The sequence below is a fragment of the Barbus barbus genome, assembly GCF_936440315.1.
Source record: "Barbus barbus genome assembly, chromosome: 7".
Lineage (NCBI taxonomy): Eukaryota > Metazoa > Chordata > Actinopteri > Cypriniformes > Cyprinidae > Barbus > Barbus barbus.
Genome location: NC_136735.1, coordinates 28,976,751 through 29,002,042, shown reverse-complemented (window position 1 = coordinate 29,002,042; position 25,292 = coordinate 28,976,751). Strand labels below are relative to the sequence as shown.

Genomic DNA, 25,292 nt, shown 5'->3' with positions numbered 1-25,292 from the left:
GGATATAGCTATTCAACGAGCAACTTGTTTCATTTTAACATTACCTCAGTCAAGATGACCACAGACTGAAAGATGAAACAAAAGGGATCATATTGAAATAAGGCAGAAATCTGAGTCCAGATTAGATTCCCAAACAGTAATATATTGTGAAAATTATTGAAATTAAAATTTTACATAACTTGTTTTCTATATTAAGATATATTTTTTTTTATTTAAATTAAATTAAATAAATTTTATATATATTTTTTTAAATGTACATATATATATACATATATACAGACATACATATATATATTAGGGATGCTCCTATCAGGATTTTTGCAGCCGATACCAGTACCGATTTCTTGTCATGGTGATCGGCCGATACCGATGCCGATTCTGATGCCGATTCTGATGCTTCAAGCTTTATATAACATATGTAATAATATTATATAAATAATCATAAAAATTATTCCTTATACAGTGAACAAATTAATATTCATTTAAAATGGTGTTTATGCATAACATTATGTATATCAGGGATACTTAATATCAGACAAAAATAAATGCAAACAAAATGTCTGATGCAACGCAAGCCAGAGATGGGCTAGGACTCCAGTCGCAGTTTTATAGCCTTCAGACTTGACTTGACCTGAAATGACTCCAGACTTTTTTCGACTCGAGGAAAAGGACTTGTGAATATTTTAAAAGCAACTCGAGTCTTTTATCCTTAAATACTTCTATAAGTGCATCCGCACCCCGGCATCCATCCGGACTGCGAGCCGTAACAGCAGCACCATTTTAAGTGAGCGGCGCATCAAAACAGCGGAGCGGATCACATTACAAGCGCTCCGGGTTGTTAATGGTAAATATCTTTCAGTGCTATATCCTCGTATTTTTATCTAAAGCTAAACACGCTTTATTCAAGCCCTTTCAGGTCCGTGCACTTTCTCTCTCCGGATGCGCGCCGGTGCCAAGTTCAAGAGCTGCCGTGGTTATTTTAACAACAACAGAAACACGGTGAGAGGCAAAATTATAGATTACTTTCACTAAAATACAGCAGAAAAAACAATGCTGCAAATACAGTTATTTTTCTTATCTATAACTTATGACTCAAACCAGATGTAAGACGTTTCTGATCTACATTTAGCAATATATATATATATATATATATATATATATATATATATATATATATATATATATATATATATATATATATATATATATATATATATAATTGTTGTTAGATGGCTAGGTTGGAATTTAAACTTTGAAACTGTTATTCTCAAGATGAGACCGTTTTGATTATCCAATGTTAGAGAGAGGACAAAACAAATAGAAACATTTAAACTTCAAGATGGCGAAGTCTGATGTAACTCATAAGGTTTAATGCTGTCCAATATAAGACTGAAGAGGAAAAAAGAAATTGAAACATTTAAACTACTGAAAGAACAAAACGTATACATATATATATATATATATATATATATATATATATATATATATATATATATATATATATATACACACACACATATATACTGTATATATATCTATATATATACATATATGCATATACATATGTGTATATGTATATATATATGCATATGTGTATATATATATATACAGTATATGTATATATGTATATGTATGTGTATATATATATATATATATATATATATACACATATGCATATATATATATACATATACACACATGTATATATATATATATGTATACTGTATATATATATATATATATATATATATATACTGTATATATATATATATATATATATATATATATATATAGTGTAATATACTAATATATATACACATATATATATATACAGTGGTGTGAAAAAGTGTTGGCCCCCTTCCTGATTTTTTTATGTTTTTGCACGTTTGTCACACTTTAATGTTTCAGATCATCAAACAAATTTAAACATTAAAGGGGTGGTTGATTGCGATTTCACTTTTTTAACGTTAGTTTGTGTGTAATGTTGCTGTTAAAGCATAAACAATATCTGCGTAAAAATCTATTCATATATGAATCGCGATTTTGTCTTCTAACGATTTTAATGAATTTACAAGTTTCAAAATCATATGTTTACTTTAACCTGTTAACTGTCGGTTCCACTTTTTGAGTATAGGCCTGAAAATGACATTTCCAACTTAAATTGTTATAAATTTTGAATGGTTTGGAGCAGATACTTAAGGTTGGTCTCTTTTTAAAGAAGACATTTAGCAGAATATTGTAGAGGTGAAAATAGTTATAAAAAGTATATTACAAAAAAGTTATGGAAGTTTAAGTTTATGAAAATATAAAATGTAAAAATTTTTATATTTATATTTTATGTAAAATATATATTTTACATAACAGGTTTTACTCTAAAACTGCTAGAAAATAGAAAAATCTGAAGAAGTTGTGTTCCAAATTTGAGATTGATATCTCAAAAAATGAGCTTTCAGTGAAATTTTGTTTGGGCGTAGTACCAAGCTTTTCCAGTAGATGACCATCAAACTCCATTAGTAACCATATAAGGGCGGCTCTATTTCCATATATGGTTTGAGTGATCTGAAACATGTTTTTTCCATTCTTTTCTCAATATTTATGATGTAGACATCACATTCAGAAGTATTAGGGGTGGTATGGCAGTATTTGATTTCAATTCATCCTCTAAAAAACACATAAAAGACATGCAACAAGAACCCTGGACGTACGATATAGTTCACGCTGCATCAAAAATTGAGAACCTATTGTTTTTTCTTTATATTCGAAACACTTTTAGATCTTTTTTTTCCTCAAAAAATAGAATGTTATCTTTTGAACACTTGACATGAACATGAATGGCTGATTTTTCATGATTTTATATATGTATCACTATTTCAAAGTAAAGGTTAGTTCTCGCTCTCTGAGTCTGATGAGTACTCTTCTTACAAATGAATAAATTACGGTTGCTCTGTAAAATATTTTAAAAATCAGTCACCAAATATGAAAACTAGAGTCTTTAAGCTTTCAAACGATATATAGTTTGTCAAGATTGCTTTAGGTTCAGACTAAGATATTACTGTTTAAAACATGTAATGGCAAGTGGGCCCACCGGTGGGCCCGTGACAGTTAGCAGTGCTTCATAATACTGTCACTCGTGTCGCCCTGCTCTGCATCTCTCTCTCATTCAGATCGTCAGATCAGCTCCAACAAACTGTTCCAATTATACACTTTTCACACATCAATGAGAAGCGTTATACATGGGCGCGTGTACAGTTGCCGTGCTGTATTAAGGCTTTAATTAGGATAAAGCCTTATATTAAAATCTAACAGAAGCAGTAGCACTTTCAAATAACAGTGTATCTAAAAGTATGAACCAACAACAAACAAAAAAAAACATACCATTAAAAGCCATGCTTGCACAGGTTCTGCGCGATCCTCTTCACTAAGATCCTCTCCGTCTCATTCGGGCTCAAATTGATAAGCAATATAGATGATGCCATTGTTTACAATACAACCGGAGCACATGCTGCTGAGGTAAGGGGCGGGATGTTCAGGGGCGCACTAGAGGCGGTTTAGTCAATCACAACACAGTGGACCAGCTAACCAATCAGAGCCCATTACGCATTTCTGAAGCAGGGGCTTCATAAAACCAGGAAATAATCGGGGCGTTTATCAGAGAGGGGCAGAGAGGTGTGGAATAAAGGTGAATTATGTGAAAAATAATGCGTTTTTTTTTTAAATAATAATGAATACATGTTTGACTGCACCCCATATACACAATCAAGCCTAGAAAAAAAACAATCAACCACCCCTTTAATCAAAGATAACAGAAGTAAACACAACATGCAGTTTTTGAATGAAGTTTTTTATTATGAAGGGAAAACAAAATCCAAACCCACATGGCCCTGTGTGAAAAAGTGCTTGCCCCCTAAACCTAATAACTGGTTGGGCCACCCTTAGCAGCAACAACTGCAATCAAGTGTTTATGATAACTTGCAATGAGTCTGTTACAGCGCTGTGGAGGAATTTTGGCCCATTCATCTTGGCAGAATTGTTGCAATTCAGCCACATTGGAGGGTTTTCGAGCTTGAAACGCCTTTTTAAGGTCATGCCACAGCATCTCAATAGGATTCAGGTCAGGACTTTGACTAGGCCACTCCAAAGTGTTCATTTTGTTTTCCTTCAGCCATTCAGAGGTGGATTTGCTGGTGTGTTTTGGATCATTGTCCTGCTGCAGAACCCAAGTACGCTTCAGCTTCACACGAACAGATGGTCGGACATTGTCCTTCAGGATTTTTTGGTAGACAGCTGAATTCATGTTTCCATTTATCACAAAGTCTTCCAGGTCCTGAAGCAGCAAAACAGCCTCAGACCATCACACTACCACCACCATATTTTACTGTTGGTATGATGTTCTTTTTCTGAAATGCTGTGTTACTTTTACGCCAGATGTAATGGGACACACACCTTCCAAAAAGTTCAACTTTTGTCTCGTCAGTCCACAGAGTATTTTCCCCAAAGTCTTGGGGATCATCAAGATGTTTTCTGGCAAAACTGAGACGAGCCTTTATGTTCTTTTTGCTCAGCAGAGGTTTTCGTCTTGGAACTCTGCCATGCAGGCCATTTTTGCCCAGTCTCTTTCTTATGGTGGAGTCATGAACACTGACCTTAACTGAGGCAAGTGAGGCCTGCAGTTCTTTAGATGTTGTTGTGGGGTCTTCTGTGACCTCTTGGATGAGTTGTCGCTGCGCTCTTGGGGTAATTTTGGTCGGCCGGCCACTCCTGGGAAGGTTCACCACCGTTCCATGTTTTCGCCATTTGTGGACAATGGCTCTCACTGTGGTTCGCTGGAGTCCCAAAGCTTTAGAAACGGCTTTATAACCTTTTCGAGACTGATAGATCTCAATTACTTTCATTCTCATTTGTTCCTGAATTTCTTTGGATCTCAACATGATGTGTAGCTTTTGAGGATCTTTTGTTCTACTTCACTTTGTCAGGCAGGTCTTATTTAAGTGATTTCTTGATTGTGAACAGGTGTGGCAGTAATCAGGCCTGGGTGTGGCTAGAGAAACTGAACTCAGGTGTGATAAACCAGAGTTATGTTTTAACACTTTTTCACACCACTGTATATATATATATATATATATATATATATATATATATATATATATATACATATTGGTGCTGTCAAATGATTAATCGTGATTACAAAATCTATGATAAATGTATAAAATATATACATTGTTGTTGTATGACATTGTATATGCTATATAAATTTTACATTATACAATATACTTTTACTTTTAATATACTATTTTTTTTTCATTGACTGATCCTGTGGAAGAATATTGACTTTGACATTGATAAACAAGACTGCTATCTTTTATGTTCTTCCTCACATTCTTTTACTCAGATCTGCCTTTACTAATTTGATTCTGCTCCCAAACACACCTTTTTAAACTTTGTTCACACATTCACACACTCTCCATCTTTTTTTTTCCTGCCTCTCACTGACACTTTAAGTGTTGTTTGCCATGTGCAAACAACAAGCATGTAATGGGTAATCAAATGGAATATTCTTACGCTCACCTCAGAATGCAAAATCTCACGCGCATCCAGACATGTGCATGAGGGGAAGATTGTAAGGAATGTTTTTCAGTGTGTTTTAGATGGTGGAAGTTGGCAGACAGTAAAAGCTGTTATTATCACGTTCCAGCAACTTTAGCCACTCAGAAAGAAAGAAAATGAGAGACAAGATGAGAGAGAGAGAATCTTTCCTCAGTACACTTTAAAGTGGCTGCTGGAACCAGAGCACACTCTAATTTACTCACTGTTTACTGTCATTCAGCATACAGAAAACATATGTAAATGTTGGACACTTAAGAGACACTTGAGATGATTGACACAGGGTTTAACCAATTCCAGAGCCATGAGAATGTATGAATGGTATGTAAAGGCACTCCTCACATCAGTGAAAAGCTGACCTGCTCAGGTGACTGGAAACTGCAAGCCTCGTATAAGTTATAAGTGTTTGATTTTATAAATTGTTCCACAACAGGTAATTCCAGGTTTTGGTTAACTAACCTCATTTTTTGGTCTAGCCCCAGAAGTTCCAGAGGGTCCTGATGATGACAGCGATGATGAAGAGCGACAAAATGAGGTGTTTAGAGACTGCGATGAGGCCGAAAGACTCCCTGCTGAATCCAGCATTTCTAAATGAACTTCCTGTTTAAGAAAAGAGTAGCATTGTTCTACTTTAGACACATCCTTTACAATTGCTAAAATGAAATTTATGTTTATTTCACATGATATTCACTAAATTAGAAATAATATGATAATGAATAAATATGAAAACAAAATAAATTGAAATTGATTAAAAAAAAACAATAAAACTGTAAAAATAAACAGATTTTGTAATGCAGTCTATAAACACACACTTTAGAATATCTCGCTGCTGGATTTGACAAAGTTTTCAAGGTATGTGAAAATTAATGTTCATTAGATATTGAAAGACTTGTTTAAATTTAAAATAAATTTGTATTTGCTGAATTTTTGCTTTTTCACTCAACTCTTTAACCTTTTAAGTTTTTATTAGCCTACTAAACGTTCAGGCGCTGGCATTCTCGGTCTGTCAAAATAAAAGTCCAGCTTCCAACATATCGCTGAATGCTAATAATCATCAAAAATGCCAAAAACTGGCCTATATATCAGCCTTAGTGATGATATATAGTATATCGTATATAGTATATCGTATCGTGTATATCGGTCTACTATTAAAGGATTCTACATAGATTTAGTGCTGGTCCTGAAGGTCTGATGCAGTTATTGACCATTACTTCATTATATCATAGCAAGACTTGGTAACACTTTAGTATAGGGACCAATTCTCACTAGAATAAACTCAATTAGTCTCAATTAGACAAATCTCAATTAGTATTACTACTGGTTGCTTATTAGCATATTATTAACATATTGGCTGTTTATTAGTACTTATTCTGCATGACCATATTCTACATCCCTAATCCTACCCAATAACTAAACTTAAAGGTGGGGTATGTATTTTGTCAAAAACGCTTTAGAAAAAAGTACCAAAGCCGAGTACCAAAACAAACTTGTAGCCAATCAGCAGTAAGGGGCGTGTCTACTCATGACGCAGGGGAGAGAGCACTCAGTGCACAGGACAGCCATTAGCCGAGCCGAGTGACAACAGGAAGATAGAGATGGTGGATAAAAAACAAAAGAGGAAAACGTCTGCGGAACAAAAGAAGGCTTACACCATGTCTACACTGGGAAAAAACATTTCATAAGGCTACTGTAAGAATAAATAAAAATTTAAAAATAATGCATTCAAATAATTAGATATGTTAAAACACAGAATTTGTTAACAGTAACATATAAGGTGAGAAAAAGATAATAAATTAATACGGCCCTAAACATGATGTCATTTTTGTTACACTTTTAATAAATTAATGTTAAATTGTATAAGTTTCATGATTTTAATTAATAAGACATGCTTTTTGATTAATCAAATTTAATTTGACCATTAAAAAAGGAGTCCAGAAAAATTTAAATGGAAAAAACTGAATTTAGAAAAAAATAAAACGGAATTTGGGAAAAAATAAAACGGATTTAATAGGGCCCTATAAGTAGGACCCGTGTAAATATCGTATCATCTTTCCAGCGCTGGAGAGAACTGAAGGAGCGGGAAGGCTTGCGATTGGATGCTGAGGTTGCTTTGTTTCTTCTCGATAGGTGAGTAACATTGGTTTTGCTTTGTTTCACAGAACTAATCATTGCCTGGGTTACGAAACGTTACGTATGTGTGGGGCAGAGCTATCAAAATAGGGACGAGACCCTTCTGGGATAGTGGCGTGTTTGTTTTGGTGATTTCAAATATTAACATTGGCTGCCAGAAATCACTTGAAATCACTATGAAGGCAGTTTATGAAGGCAAAAGTCCTAATAATTAATGGTTTGTTAATAGCGAGAGTTGGAGCTTAAAATAAGGTGTGACCCAAGACTTTGAGATGAGATTAGTGTATAATTTGCATGAAATCTTCTGATTGGTGGCCACTCACCGAGATGATCCGCCTCTGTAAATTGGGCGTGCCATTGAGGGAGGAGCTTAAAGCATTCTCAATCTCTTTGTCCAGCTGATCCAGCTTCATTATTAACAGAACCATTGAGTCCAACCCTGACCTTTCCTTTTCTCTCTCTTCCCGTGAGCTCTGGAATGAGAAAACCAGTTTTGTATAATTAGATTTTATTCGAGAAATGTAATCTTAAAACCAACACTGACATCTGATTGCTCCCAATGACAATTCTTTAAACGTGTCACAGCAGACCAGGCGGCGACTCGGATGAAGACGTACTTTTCCATACAAGCTGAGGCAATACGTCATTAGATTTAATCTAATCTTTTTTTACCCTTAATGGTGGCTAATGCTATTAAAGGAATAGTTAACCTAAAATAAAAATTCTGTCATCATTTACAAAGACTTCCTTTTAGACTTTTCTTTTTCTGGCAATAGGAAACAAAATATTTTTGAATGCCCAAGGTCCAAGGGATGAAATCTTGCTAAAAATAAATGTTACTATATTTAAATTTCACACATACACACACACATGCACACACACACACACACACACACACTTACACACACACCAACCTTTCTTTTTGTGAATTGTGGGGACTCTCCATAGGCGTAATGGTTTTTATACTGTACAAACTGTATTTTCTATCACCCAACACCTAAACCTACCCCTCACAGAAAACTTTGTACATTTTTACTTTCTCAAAAAACCTAATTCTGTATGATTTATAAGCCTTTTGAAATAAAGGGACACGGGGTAATGTCCTCATAAGTCACCTTCTCCTTGTAATACCTATGTCATACCCATGTCATTATACTAATTTGTGTCTTCATATGTAACAAAAACATGCGCATGCACGCACACATGCACATACACACACACACACACACACACCCACGCGCGTGCGTGCGTGCACAAACACACTTTTGGGATATAAACCATATTTTACACTGGCAGAGTATTAAAGTATTAGCACAGGACTACAGAGAAAGAGAGTAGAAGACAGAAGTTGTAATGCTACTCAAGCAGAGAGGAATGATGCTGGCACTTGCCCCGTGTCTGAACCAGGCCTGTGCAAACAGCCCCACACAAAGCAGTGCAGTGTGTAAAGGGTTTGCGTAGCTTTTACTGGTATTTACCGTTAATACACGCTTGTCTGTCACAGAGCACACAGAGAGAGAAAGAGAGACACTTTGCTAGTAATGAGCTAACAAACACACAATCCATTGTCCAAAACACACATTTTAACTCCAGACAACTTTCCAGAAGGTTTTTAAGAGCTTGTTTTTCTTCTAGTATTTCAATATACAGCACACGTCATCAGGATTAGCTGGTAGACTTCTTTCATTAGCACAAGTTCATGCAACTTGGTACTGTCTGGCTCCAAAAATCAACATAAAAAGAGCACATGTGATTTACAAGTACTGTATATGATCGAATATACTTGTACTACAAAGTATTCTTAAAGCATACATAGCTTTAGATAAGAAACATAATTAATCTTTAATCTGTATTCACTGAAAATCTATTTCAAATTTGCATATTTGCATCATGCCAGGATTGAGCCAGGATTGATCAGTCATTGATTAGAAAAGCATAAATATTTGATTCAAAATGTCCTTTTGTGCTCCACTGAAAGCCATTTAGGTTTAGAATGACATGACGGTAAGTAAATAAGTTTTTGTTTTAATTTAAACTCAAAAACTGGCATGCTGTAAAGGGATTGTTGCTGCCATTTACATACATACAGACAAATTCATTACAGTCGCAAGGCCATTTAGTGCTACTGATTTGGTGACTGATGCAGGTGTTGACAAATTTAACACACCATCCCAAAGGATGTGCGTGTACAGTATGTTTGTTGTGTTGCACTTATTTTCTTCACATTTTTTTTAAACTTCCTTGAATCTAAAATCCACGTACAACATTGTTTTGATACAAAACAAGCTAAAACACACTGTGCTTTCACATGTGAACAGTTTTTTTTTCTCCTCTATTTATAATTATGAATCTGAAGAACACACAATCATGCCCCTCATGACACATCAGCTGACAACAGGACTAGAGAATAGGAAAAGCTGACACAATCACTCTGACAGATGCACAATTCTTGCAGAAACACAAAGGTACCTATAAACATGTATATAATCAGGTTCCTCATTCAGTTTTGAATATGTGTACTGTGCTAATTTAGACCATTTTGTCACAGAGAATAGTTTGTTTTGAACTGTTCTTGGTCAAGCAGTGTCAGACAAAATAGAATCTGCTTCACTTCAACATAGCACAGTCAAAGAGTTACACACTATTTGTCATCTCTTATCTATTCCTGGAAATACACTTTGATAAAATATAAGTAATAAATTCTTGGAATCTTTATTTCAGTGAAACTAACCAACTAAAGTTTGAAATTCAGAAGTTGTCATGGAAAATATTTAATAAATATAAATGATTTTTAAAAAAAAATTAATTGTAAATTATTATTTTTTATTAATATTTGGAATTAGATTTTATTTATACATTATATATTAATTTTGTTGTGTTTTTGTCATTGTTATTCGTTGTATTTCTTTTTATTATTATTACTATTATTATTTTAATGTATTATTTTATTTTAATTTACATACTTTTTTTATCAAGATTTAGTTTTAGTTTATTTAGTTTTATGTATTTTAGTACCTCAAATTTACATGAAAATTAGAAATGTTGCGTTGGCAATTAGCTGAAAAAAAAGTTTAAGATTTTTTTATATTTTATTTATTTTTATGCTATTTAAAATAATGTTTTTATTTTAGTTAACAGCAAACAAACAAACAAATAAATGATACTTTTTTGCTACATACTAAAGTAAAAAATATATATTTATGTGTTTGCTTGTTGTTGTCTTTTTATTTTATTTATTTATTTTTGGCTATATACTAAAGTAAAAAAAAAAAAAAAAAAAACATATAAATACTAACTAAACACAAGCTTTTTTGCTATATCAAGTCTGAAACTCCAAATTCATAACTTAGGGAAAAAAATAAACATAGATTTAATTAAGGGTTATATCACTAACTAACTAAATACATAAAAGCATACATACTGTACATACAAACTTTCACACGTTTTTGCTATAGAAAGTTTGAAATTCTGAAGTTACAATTTAACAATTAAAATACACAGTATAAATGCACGCAGCAAAGAACAATCATAATTGTGATTGTAAGACCTCTTTAAAATCAAATGGTTTCTCCTTGACACTAATGAGATTAAATGGAGAGCAAATGGAGACTTTTGCTTAAGTGAGCTCATGAGAAAACCACCCCAGCTGCTGTTGCAGCACATGTCTGCACTAGAGTTTTGGAAGAGATCTCAACCAAGTTGCAAACTATGCTCATGTTTGCCAAGATACCAAAGTTTGCAATCAAAAGTGAGAGATCTCAGTCTGAACTCAAACGTGATTTATTTAGTACTTCCAAAGAACACATTTTCTGAGCTTTACTATCCACAGCACTTTCATAGCACTAGTCTGACTACTGACTATATCTTATTTGATTGTAGTTTTTTATTTTTCCCAAAGCATTTTAGAAGAAAAAAAAGAAAAAAGGACAAAGCTAATATTTCAACAAAAGATAACTTAATCATCATTAGTCAAATGGTACAGTATTTTTTTTTTAAGTGGCTGTAAACACAGAGCAACACCTGACAGTACAACACACTAAATAACACCGCATTCCTGCACGTAATGCGTGACAGTGTGGAGTGATTGAGCTTCAGAAAGATTCCTCCTCATCCGTCTCGCTTCCTTGCTGTCTTGTGTGTGATATCAGGTGTTACACTGACCTCAGGTGGTGTGCTTTTAGTAACTACAGCTACGGACATTCTACAAACATCTCACATTCACAAATGTAAGCTTGCACAGTATATAAAGGGTCAGAAATGAAGGGACACTTGAGGAAAAAAAATCCACAAAATTCAAAAGGAGCAGGTAAATGAGTTCTGATATAACTCTTTTTATTCCATTCTAAGCCTAGATACTGTAAGCATTATAAAAAAATAAATGAAAAAAATACTTTTTATTTTTATTGTTAAAAATACCCAGAAAGTAAAATCCAGTCGGGCAAATAGATCCCATTAATGGAGAAAGCAGACCTTGTGACATTTTAGAAAGAAATTACACATTTTACATCATTAAAAACATTTTCTGTCTGCAAGGCCTTTTTTGTAAGGTTATTCCAGTTGTTCAAGGACAGCAAAGCACACACACACACACACACACACACACACACACACACACATACACACACACAACACATTCGACATTCATACAGCACACTTCTCACTACAGTGACCTTTCCTTGACATTTTGACTGTGCATCTGTTTCTTCAATATAAAATGTGAAACTAAGTCAGTTACACAGAGACACTTTACTCACTTATTTTAATTGCTGCTTTTTGGTATCTTATTTGTATGCCATTGGCAGGTTTATACATGCAAAAAACCTGACAGACCCAAAAAATCATAAAATGATGCTTTAATAAAAAGGAACAGTTCACCCAGGATCAGGAACAGATAAGGAACAGTTTGTTCTGAGTTTCTAAAGCTGGTGCAGAAATGGGCTCTTCACCATCATCCATGATTCATTTATTAGTACAAATCTGATAATAGAGGGCGTTACAGAAATAAAGTGAGTATAATTTGGCTAGTCATTAAAACTCAACATGTGGCAACCAGCAATATGTAAAATAAAACAGCTGATATGACAAGAGCCTTTATCTCATGCAAAATTTGAAAAGTACTTTACTTTAGGAATAAAATAAGTCATTTTCTTTTACTAATAAAGTTTATGTTTGTTAGTAGAGGTCATTGAGTTTTTTCTCACTATTTGGATTTCAGCCAGTTCAGTCTTTGTACAGCCGTTATCTGTTATGCATCTTATTATGTCTCTCTCTTTTTCTTTCTTTACTGTAATATACTTTTTCCTTTGCTTAAGTTCTTTTCTCGTAAAGACTTTTGCTTTATTCTTTATAATCATTTGACCTTGACAACCAACTCTCTCATATTCCTTTTCTTTCTCTAACATAGTAGTTTGGTTATAAAAATAGGATTTGTATAGTATAAGACTTTTTAATGTTCTTGTATCTTATTCCAAGGCTGCATTTATATGAAAATTCAAAATGAGAATAAAATAAACAAGATTACACTTTATTTTAAGGTGTCCTTGTTACAGTGCAATTATACATTTAAGTAATATTAATTAATTGCATGCACTACATGGTTAGGGTTAGGATCAGGGGTTGGCTTATTGACTTGCAATATAATTATGCATTATTTATTGTTATTACAATAGCAGTATGTACATGTAACGTGTAACAAGGACACCTTAAAATAAGGTTTTACGATTAATTATATTAATAAAAATAACAATAATAAACAACCAGGAAAAAGTGTTTCTGCCACTTAAAAAAAGCTGTATACAGTATTTTCTTCCAAAAAAAAAAAAAAAAAAAAAAGGCTAACAACAGTTGACTATTGAGAATTATTTCTAAAGTGTTGGTTTCACAACACTGTCGGTGTTTGCGAAATAAGTGGAGCCAAAAAGGATGTCTTCTTTCAAACAATGCAGTGCTGATAGTGTTAATAAATCGATTGAGAGATTTTCACCATAACTTCTGTTTAATTGCCAAATCTTTACTCTGTTTGGATGGCCATTGTGAAAACAGTAACCTGTTAAAATATGGGTGCTGAAATAAACATTCCACAGCTTTCTGCATATGTTGTAAAACAGAGCTAAGAATGCCAGAGGAGCAGAAAGAAATCAAAAGATTTATGCGTGACTTTGTGTGTGTGTTCTCTCTCTATTATTACTAATGTCTTGTGACTGCCTCCCCATTTATTTTCCATTTAGCACAGAATTAGCCTGTCAGCATCAGTGCTTTGCTGTTAGATTTGCCGAGGTGAGCCAGAACCCTGTGTGTGTGTGTGTGTGTGTGTGTAGCGAAAGCTAGTTGCATGGATGCCTAAGCTTTTCCATGACACACAGTCATTCTGAAACACCCATAAACACAGCATACAAACAGAGAGCCCACTGTTTTCACTCTCATGTGATGCATTGCTTCATCTCTGATAAAAGTGACATGTCCACCAAACCCTCAAATGGAGTAATATACCAAAAAAAAAAAGAGGTGTCAACTGCATTTTAACAGGTCTGAAAAATATTCGAAATCATCCCCGTTTCAGTCTCTTTTAGTGTCTTCTAGGGGTCACATTCCTACAGGCTTCTTCCTGTTTTGAGATGACAGAATTCCCACACTGTGAGATCTCCCAGAATCTTCCTGCTCTTTTCCTCTTTCCCAGAGATCTCTGGGGAATGTGCTTACGACCAACTCAGTGTGTCCTCAGTGACCCCAGAGATCTTTCCTTAAGACCTCAACATCTGAAATGAGTGTGTCCTGCAGAGTGACACATCGCTGGTTAGCCACTAATATAAATTGGAAGCTGTCAGCGGCCAACTATATTGCATAATCCTTCTCTAGCAAGACAGGCTTAGAGCAGAGAGAGCAGGAATAAAACTGGACACACGATAAAACTTCTGAAACAATTTCAGGCCTTAACTCTTATTGTAATGAAATGATTTAGACACTATGCACTAGGGGAACTGCATTTGGCCGGTTTGAGTTCTACCTCATATGCTTTAGGATATTTAAGAGAGTAGATGTATATTAAAAGTTTGAATGTTCCGCTTTTAAAGTTTTTGAAAGAAGTCTGTTATGCCCAGCAAGGCTGCATTTATTTTTAAAAATACACCAAAACAGAAATATTATTCCAATTTAAAATAACTGTTTTCTATTTTAATATACTTTAAAATATAATCTATTACTGTGATAACAAAGCTGAATTTCACTGTCAAGTCTTCACTGTCACATGATCCTTCAGAATTCATTCTAATGATTCTGTTGATTTGGTGGTCAAACATTTATTATCAATGTTTTTGTGGAAACTGCCATACACATTATTTTTCCGTACTCTTTGATGAACAGAAAGAACAGCATTTTTTTAACATCAGAATTCTATAAATTTAATGCATCCTCACTTAAAGTATCAATTTCAAATAGATGGATGGATGGATGGATGGACGGACAGACAATCAGTTGTGGGCAAACTTGGCAGCCTTGTTTTGGTGTGGCAAATTATAGAAAATACAAAATGTCTGCATACAATCTTTACTTTCACACACTGTCTCATACAGGAGTGCCTGACGGCTCATTTAGTATGACTCATGTACTTTCAAAAATACATGATTACTGTACTTGGCTTAAGTTAGCTCAAAGTATAACAACTCCACCTATGATCAACCACCTAAAATTGTCTATAAGTAAGACATAGCCATATATTTGGAAACATAACTTTCCTTTTTTACTAGAAAACAAAAAAGTATGATCATAATAATACTGAATCAGGAGGCCTAACACACTGAAGAAAAGTCCAAATGTATATGGTGTTTGCAAACATAACCTCATCACAGATTTTCAGGAAATGGCATAAGCTTCAGCATTCCTTTGGTAAACTCATTTACTTCAGCATCTGAAGTATTCTGGTATTTGGCACAAGTCTTGAACATGACATTACTGAGTCATGCGACTGAAACAGATGTCCATGTTTAAGTGGGACAGAGACTGGGTGCATTATGGGAAGGCAGAGAGAAATGTTTCAGAATTTCCTTCCTAATTATTGTGTTAGATATTATTGAATAAGGTCAGTCAGGGAGATGGTTTGTTCAAGGACACACTGAAGAATCCTTTACCTACTTCAGCACTCCAGACACAACAGCTACTGAAATAAATATTCGTCGCATATATTTGTCGCAAATATGTGATTATCCTTCCTTGGTTTAAGAATAACATTTGTCTAAATATTTAATAATCAATTTCTTCCAGAATTGTCTGGACATATACCATGGTGATATGACTATATTCTGGAGGATTTTACCATGGTACCTCAATATATCATACTGAATAATTACCATTTTCTCGATTTTTTAAAAGTCAGCTCACTGAATGTTGGTACTGTCAGGTCTGATCTATCCTTCCATAATAAAAATAAATCTTAAAAAAGGCTGGATTTTCTTGTTCAATAATACTGATATATTATTACAATTTCAAATAATTACTTTTTTATTTAAAGATATTTTGAAATTAAATTTTAATATTTTCTAGCATTTTCTTTTCTTTTTTTTAGCAGCTATTACTTCCCTGTCACATCATCCCTCAGAAATCATTCTAATATGCTGATTTGGTGATCAAGAAATATATATTATCATCAATGTTGAATGTTGTGCTGCTCAATATTTTGGTGGAAACCACAATGCATGTTTTTCAGGATTATTTGAAGAATTTCTATTTCAAAAGAACATAAAATAATTATTTATTTAAAATAGAAAGTTTGTAACAGCATAAAAGTATTCACTCTTCTGTCCAATGCATCCTTGCTGAATAATAATAATTAAAACAAAAAAACATGATTCAAAGTCTAACAATAAACTGATAATAACATGGTGCTGTTTTGTTAGCATCATACTGGAAACTTTATTGAACTTTATTCAAATCTCTCCCCAACACATACATGCCCACTCACACTGCATTAAGATTAAACACAATGTGTGGTGGTCTGAGTTCAGCCTTTCACAGACTGAAAGCAGTGGATGAAGAGCATCTGCCCAGGTCAAATATGAAAATGGAGCACTACAGTCTGATGACTAAATCACACTTTAAGTTCTTCCTTTAGACATGTTACTTCTGCATTACGCCACATATCTATTTTGAAAGCCGCAGGAACACATTTCTAATCTTGTTTGGTGGCCTTGATATAAAGCTTAACAGAAGAGAATGTTGAACTCTTGGCCTGGTTTTGAGTTCCCACTTGAATCATTTATTGGGATTTGCAGCAGTGTAACATAAAAGGCACAGGAACTAGAGTGGGGACCAAGGGGCATCAGATGGTCTGTGTACACAGAGGCGTTTAGCAGTAGTTTGACCTCTTTCTTAGAGTTCAAAACACAGCTCAAAGGAACCGAACATGCTGCAATGCAGCTTGTTGTATATGCAGAACAAGTCTAAGGGTAATGGTTTGTGAATGGAAAATGAATATTACACACACACACACACACACACACAAACCTCTAGCTTTAGGATCAGGAAAGTGATAGTATAAATATGACTTCATATTTTAAGCCCTATTGAGTTTATCAAAATGGTGTTTGAACTACAGGGGGTGTTTAACAAGCTTTTATTTCTATTTTCTCACAGTCAGTACAGTCAACTCTTGACAGAATTCTGCCTTAAAAGCCCTGTTGGGGCCAAGAAGAACTCACCATGAGTGTGATTGTGTGAATAGATGCCCATTTCATTCTCCTAGTGGACATTTGGAATTTGTTTGACATGTTCTTTATTGTTCCTTACCTTGCAGGGCACATTGACACTACCTCAGAGCATATAAAGAAGACATACATCAATAGTTCTATTCCTTATCTGGGACTTTTAACATAACTGATCACTGATATAAATTACTGTTGGAAAGTTTAGGGTCACCAAGTTTTTTTTTTTTTTTTTTTTTTTTTTTTAAGAAATGTATACTTACTATATCTTGCTAGGATGCAATACATTTATCCAATGTGACCATAAGGACTTTTATAAGGTTACAAAAGTTTAAAGATTTAAACTTTACATTCATCAAATAATCCTGAAAAAAAATGTATCATGATTTTAACAGAAATATCAATATTATGCATCATAAGTGTTTTCAACGTTGACAATAAGAAAATGGTTATTTTAAATTGTAATAATATTTCACAATATTACTGTTTTTAGCAGATTTCTGATCAAATAGGCACAGCATTGGTGAACAAGGCACTTTGTGAATAAAAATAGGAACATAAAAACTTCCTCAAACATTGAGGCACTTTTCAAAATATCCTCATTTGTGTTCCACAGAAGAAAAAAAAAAAAAACATATACAGGGTTGGTTTTACATAAAGATGAGTAAATGCTGAAAGGGTGAACTATGTCCTTTTCATCTTAACTAGCCCTTTCCTTATCAATAAACACCACTAAAAAGCCACACTGCTCAACAGGCTTCATCAGTTTGACTATGCTGCACTAACTAGCAAGACCAATATGTGAAATACGAAAAAAACTGTGACAGCATAGAAAGAACATGAAGGTCTAAGTTACACTTTTTAATAGGAAATGTCTTCAAACTTTGTGCAGCTCAAGGCCAAATCAGCAGTATTCATCAGGGACCTAATTATGAGTTTGATCTTCATCATTAATATCTGTATCATCATAATTGCTGTACCTTTGCACAATTTAATTATCCTTCTGTCTCTAAGGGTGAGTGAAAAGCAATCTATAAACCCAGTATGATGGGGCAAGGCTCTGCCTTTATTAGAAATAAATTCACACATGCAGATGTCTGGAGTTTAAATCTGTATCACGAGTCTTGAATTCATGAATTGAACAGAATTAAAAACTACATAGTTGAATCATTAATCAAAATCGGATTGAATTGAATCTCATTGTGAACTGGATCAATATTAAAAAAATCTAAGAAAAACAAAATCATGGTAATACTTTATATATTTTACTGGTATACACTAGTAATTAAGTATACACACTTAACACTAGCTGTAGTCAATTCATAGTTTAAAAACTGTACATTACATTCATAGACTCAATACAAATAGTGGATTCTTAATTATCACTGTTATTAACAATTTTTATTATTTAATTATCTCATAGTCAAATAATTGTCAATTGGTAATAAGGAGTCAATAGTTCTTACTTTAGATTTGGTCGTGGAAAATGGGAACATTACATTAATTAAGTGCTTTAAACCAACATTTATTGAACATTAATTGCATTCATATTCAATGTCAGGGTAAGCAGAGTAGGTGATTTGGTTCAAAAACATTTTTTTGTTATGCTGATTTAAAAGTCTCTTCACATCCCGACAGCAACCACTATTGCGTTAACATGTATTTATATCGCCTGTGGAAGGTGCAAGACCATAAAATGCTCATCCAATAATACTCATTGGTCCGAGGATTACGATAGACTGTCCTACCTGCCTGTCAGCGTATGTATTTTCATACCTCTGTGCACCCTGTTTGCACAGACATGATACATCTTTAGTGTGTTCCATTACGCTATTCCAGACTGAGCAAGAATAGAAGGTGTTATTATTGTAATATTATGCACTTTGTACTGAAATGTTTTCTCACCGGTGAATGAGACATGAGGTAATCTAACAGCGTTGCATTCAACCCTCCACCAACGGGTAGGGTTAAGAGACAAAATATACAGTTTGTACAGTGTATAATCCATTACACGTATGGCGATAACTACAGTGCAGAAATATAACTATAAACTAATAGTTTGCAAATGATTTGTAAGTACTTTATTAGTGTATACTTATTATAAAGTGTTACCAAAATCATAACTGAATTGTGTGAAACTTATGAATAGTGAATCAAATCAATTATCTGTGTACCCATAGATTCACACCCCTACTGTATGCACAAATTCATGCGTACAGTCACAAGTGCATAAACACAAAGGGGAGAGAACATGATCTCAGACAGTTGCTCAATATGGGGAGTGATTTTTGAAACAGTCACTGTGTTAGTGCCACTTAAACGGTTCCAAGAATCTCAAATCCACCATGAAGCCCAGATTCATACTTCAACTCCCTGCTAAATCCCCCGACTGCAGTGTGCAGCATCATGCGTGAAAAGGGAAATACTTCAGTATTTCTGGTCTCATTATCTCCATCATCGGCACTGCTGTGTTGTCAAGAGAATAACCAAATGAGCATCTAGTATCTCTGTGTCTACATTACTAATACAATCCTTTGCTATCTTTATTGCTCATTCACAAGATGATTTGAATAAGTTAGATTCCTTCTGTACTCATGTGTCAAACTAAAACTCCCACATTCAAAGACTCTCGTTGCTCACTCTGTCCTTGAACTCATAAAAGTTCATGTCTCCATTAGCAGTAGAAAAGAGTCGTTCAAGCCCTTAAATGGCTCGCATTCACTCCAGCGCTCCGTAACAAACACAAATCCCCACAAGAACTCCAGCCACCAGCCCTGGATTTCAGCCTCACAAATAAATGACAATTACACAGCATGCCGTGTTTTGCTTGGGCTGGTTCCTGTCTAATGGATCCTGCTGTATAAATAATGACTGTGTTTTGGACGACGCCTCCAGGGTCTTGTGGAATACGGCAAGGATGAATAAACACAGAAAGCTATGAGAGACTTTACCTAAGGGACTGAGGTTGGCAAGGCGGGCTGCTGTCAATCACCCACGTCAACGCATAAAGGTAAAAATATATATGCATACAAGCACACCCACAACAGATCACACATACAATGCCCGTCACACATCAGCAGACACACAATGACTACACATACTCACACATATTCTATTCGTGCCCTTTTAGGCCTTGTTTGATGCCAGTTTCTTGGACTGTGGAACCTTCCACAGATGTCCATGGCCAGAGATGTAAGTTGGAGTGAGCTTTCAAAAGGGCGTGGCCATGAGCTAGCATAGTGATTTAGGATGTGGTGCTTGAAAAGCATGGCGCTGTATAAATGCTTTTAATCAAAACTGTGTATACAAGCAAGCACAAATATGGAGCAGGAAGAAAGAGTCTGCAGAAGAAACATGCTGGAACTGGTTTGAAACAAGTTAAAAATAAAAGCCAGCATGCATGCTGGCCACTCATGACGTGCACTGTGCACAAGACTATCTGGGGATAAATACTTTTATTCAGCAAGGATGCATTTATTTGATCAAAAGTGACTGTAAAGACTTTTATATTGTTACAAAAATGCCTAATTCAAATATATGCTGTTCTTATTAATTGTGTCAAAGAAATCAAAGATTCATCAAATAATTCTGAAAAATAAAATGAAATAAAATAAAACAAAACAAAAATATGGTTGTCAAAAAAAAAATATTAAGAAGCACAACTGTTTTCAACATTTACAAGAATAAGAAATGTTTCTTGAACACAAAACCGGCATATTAGAAAGACTTCTAATCATGTGACACTGAAGGCACTGACACTGATTTGTTACTGTGGTGGCAAAACAGAATTTTCAACAGTTATTACTCGGAACTGTTGAAAATCACAGTAATAAATGGCATTTTAAAATATATTCAAATAGAAAACAGTAATTTTAAACTGTAATACTATTTTACAATATTACTGTTTTATTTTTTATATCAAATAAATGCAGCCTTGGTGAGCAGCAGAGACTCAAAAACATGTAAAAATCTTACCGACCCAAAGAAATAAAGAAAGAATGCGATGGTGTTCTGAGTGATTAGTAGGACATTGTTATGTGGTTTAGGCCATTCGGAAGTCAACAGAGACCATTCCTATTCTTGTGATTAGATATTATTTGAGTTCCTACTTCTTCAATGTGTATGTTTATATGATTTTTTTGTCTCTTTTATGAAACACCAGGTGAGATTTAGGTGAAAACTGCAACTTAGAAAAGTAATAGCACACATCTTCTCAACAAGCCCCATTCTTTGCATCATCAATAGTGCTTGTAGCACAAACGAGTGGGACAAACTACACTCCAAAATAAGGGTTATCGATTAAAAAAAAAACAGAACTACATTATGAGCTTTGGTGCTTGTGAAAGATTCAGGTTTGAATCCAGCCTGCATCTCCTCATTCCATTCCGCCCTCTTCCTCCCCCATTACTTCCTGTCTGCTTTCTACTGTCTATAATACAACTTGCAAAAATACACCAAAATATATAAATAAAATACACTCTGTTTAATACAAAACTAATTGAAATCTTGTGATGCATAAAATACAAAAAAAAATTACCATATATAAATTTATTTGCATACTTAATTGCTTTTTTACAGTCAATTCGTGTGGAAATTCCCCCAGAATTTCCCTTACTTACTGACAGATGATCTCCATAGTCATGACACATAAGTGAAACTCATGGGCAAAAGGATTTCTTTATATACTGCGTGACTATAGCACTTTTTTATCTCTGCTTTCTTTTTCTTTTTTTCTTATTTTGAACCAAAAAAAATCTAAATCTATGAAAAACATCTTACCTTCCTTGTACGAAGCTTTACAAGGCAGCCTTCAGCTTTTGGGACACTTTCAAGGTCTTTGGTTGTATATTGGTTTGTCTGATGTTCATCACAGAGTCCTTCAGTTTGAGGTTTTCCTCTAGTTGCCTCCGTTAGCCTCATGTTCTGATCCTCTGAAGTTGTCAAATTCTTACTGTTGTTGTTCTTTAGGTTTGTACTTGTTGGATGTTCTGGCATCTCAGCTGATATCTGACCTGAAGCATCATCTCCAGATTCAGGAAAGGAGGTCTCGAGGATGGTTTGGAGTTTTGATGAGCAATCATGCCATGTTTCCATGATGTCAGTTTTTCCAGATGGTTCCAGTTGAGATGTTTCACAAGCAGGTGGTTTAAGGCTTCCAACATTTAACATCTCATGATCGCAGCATTTAAAAATGCAATCCCCTTCATGATTTTCATTGTCTTGACCTTGAGATACTTTGTGATGTTTGCACACTAGACTTACCGTATTAGCATCTAAGCTAGCTTCTGGAATGTGAATTTCTTGAGAAGTTGATGATGATAAGTTTGGGATCACAGTTTTGTCTGTGTGTGAGAATTCGACTTTGCCACATGATAAAATCGTCTGCTCAGACGTTTCACAACATTGTCCTTCCACAATATTGTTTGGGTCAGCAGATTTCTGTTGTGAATCAGCGGTGGAAGGTTTATTAGTTATGTCTGTGATCTCGCTTGTGCCACTCATGTGCTCATGTACTAACATCTGACCGCCCACACTGACCTTCACCATCGATTCTGTATTTTCGGTGCAAGTTCCACTTTTGGGATAAGTTGGTTCAGAACAGTCAACTTTGACAGAGTTATTGTCCTTCAGCACATTTGAAAAATCATCTGTTTCCTCTATTTGAGCTAATACTGGGGTAGGGAGCACAGAATGTGTCAGACTATGGGAAGCAGATACTTTATCCTTGTTTAGCTCCTTATTATCTGGATCTCCATTGTGAGCCTGTAAATTTCCTGAAGCAGAACATTCCAATTCATCTTGATCTGCCACGTTGTCTAAAGGTAGCCTGCTATCTTCGTCACTCTTGTGCTGTGCTATCTCATTGACCATGTTTCCAGGTGTCAAGGATTTGCACTTTGCGCCATCACAGTTAGGTTGAGCTCCACCCTTAAACTTGTGCACTATACTCTCCATCGTTCTTGTATCATCTCCGATCCAAAGTCCCAAAGTCCAAGGCTGGTGATGACCACACTCAGGCATCGAGGCACACCTACCGCGCTGGTACCGCACATGGAAGCAGACCAAGTCTAGGTCATCATAGCTGTACTGTAATCCTGTCCGTGGGGTCACATGATCCTCCCAGCTTTTCTTACGAATAGCAACAGGCATGGCCAGATCCCTTGGCTAGCCCATAGATCCTTATTACGGCCCACGGAAAGCACAAAACCAGATACAGGTCCTCCTGCAGAGAGAGAGAAAGAGAGAATTTCTTCATTGTCAAACACTTGCGATCTTCATATGTGAGAGAAATGGAAACGATACGCCTTATGAATCCTATTGACATTGAAACTCAAGTGCTCTTAAACTTGTTTAGTCTGAAGAGTCTGTTCAGTGTTATATCGAAAACCGCATTGACAACTTAATGTGTTGCCACAATCCTTTCGAACATCATTAATACTAGATTTATTCTTGAAAAAACAAGTGCATACAAATCAACAACGCGTTGTCCACGACTTTTGACACTGCTTTTTCGATACTTACAGAAAAGATTACCAATTACAGCTGCATGAAGAACAAACATTTAAAGCAGATCTCATAAACAGCTGTAGGACAAACTCGTGAAGGAAAGGAAAAATAAACGAATCACATTTACCCTCGCGGCAACCATTGAGTCAGCCAAGCGTTTCACCAGACCCTCCACCCACTCAAAAGTACAGTAAGACTTCTCTACATTTTGCACAAGTCATTCTTCAGTGATTAGCCACCAAAGACTGACTTCTCTTTAAAATTAGACCAGAAGGAAAGTCTCAAGATGGAAAGACGTGCAGTAATAAAAGACCGCTGGGGGAAACCACACAGCGTGGTGAATTGGCAGGAGCTCTTATAGTCCCTTAAGTCTGATAGATCTTCTTGACGTCTATGTAAAGTCAGCGGTTAGTGGCAAGCATTCAGAGAAGGTCCTAACCAGGACATTCCTCTCACATCTGGCCAGAAGTTACTCCCTCTGTTGAACATCTGGTCGCAAGGTCCAACTTTCCTTTGGCAAGCGCTTTCATGGATTATTCGTTTTCGATAAAGACCGTTATCTTGTTGTAAATAAAGATAATTAGTTGCTCACGTCACTGACGTCCTGAACTTAATTTGTGTTTGTTTGTTAATGTCTGAGTTTCAGTATGAGCCCACTAGAGTAACTAAATGTCTAAATTTGAATATAAATAACTAAACCGTGACAATGCAGCAGACATTTAAAGAGATTCATAAGCAAATGGTCAGTCTAAGCATTGGTACCTGGATGCTTCTCTCCTTCTCCTCTTCCTCTGGCCTTGAGAGTGTGTCACTCCGTGTTGGTACTGTCCGTCTGCGGCGATGGAGCGGCCAGTTACCCACTCGACCCGCTGTGTGGTGAGCTCACCCTCTGACACAGCTAGCTCTGTTCTCAAGCCAGCCAGGACGTCAAGGTCATGTGTCTCCAGGGGTCAATGACTTTTCTATGGTTCCATGCGATGTTACAATCAAACACAATTGCTGCATTGAAAGATTCTAAAGAGAAATGCCAAAAAAATACACTCGGTTTTAAATAATTCTCCAAGGTGCAAAATAAATAACCAAATCCATGTTTGAAGCCTCTAGACTATAGGACTTCAGTTGCGTTGATAGATCAAGTTCATATGTCAGACCGGCATGCGCTCCTCAGCAATAAGCGTCCATAATTGGTTCTGCAACCAATTTGCGTTTTTCTTTCAATGAAGCGTTTGAAGAGATGATGCAAGAACCCCAGAAGAGGGAGGAGGAAGCCATTTGTTTTGACCAATCTCTCCCCAGACGTCTGGAGCGATCACTGATCGTGGTCAGTTCCTGCTAGAGCTTTTTCTCCCTGGAAGAAACAAG

At 35.3% G+C, this 25,292-nt stretch overlaps 1 protein-coding gene across 1 annotated transcript in view; it reads right to left on the bottom strand.

The window, feature by feature from the left end:
* Positions 1-24,799, bottom strand: part of LOC306873309 (rho GTPase-activating protein 7-like) — a 117,592-nt gene extending 92,793 nt beyond the window's left edge. Inside the window, exons 1-4 of the mRNA XM_079422506.1 lie at positions 24,693-24,799; positions 22,203-23,646; positions 8,055-8,204; positions 6,061-6,201 (exon numbers count right to left, since the gene is read on the bottom strand). Of these exons, the coding sequence (XP_079278632.1) occupies positions 6,061-6,201; positions 8,055-8,204; positions 22,203-23,573 (1,662 nt within the window). The 5' untranslated portion in view covers positions 23,574-23,646; positions 24,693-24,799. The remainder of the gene's footprint in view (positions 1-6,060; positions 6,202-8,054; positions 8,205-22,202; positions 23,647-24,692) is intronic.
* Between the last annotated feature and the right edge of the window lie 493 nt (positions 24,800-25,292).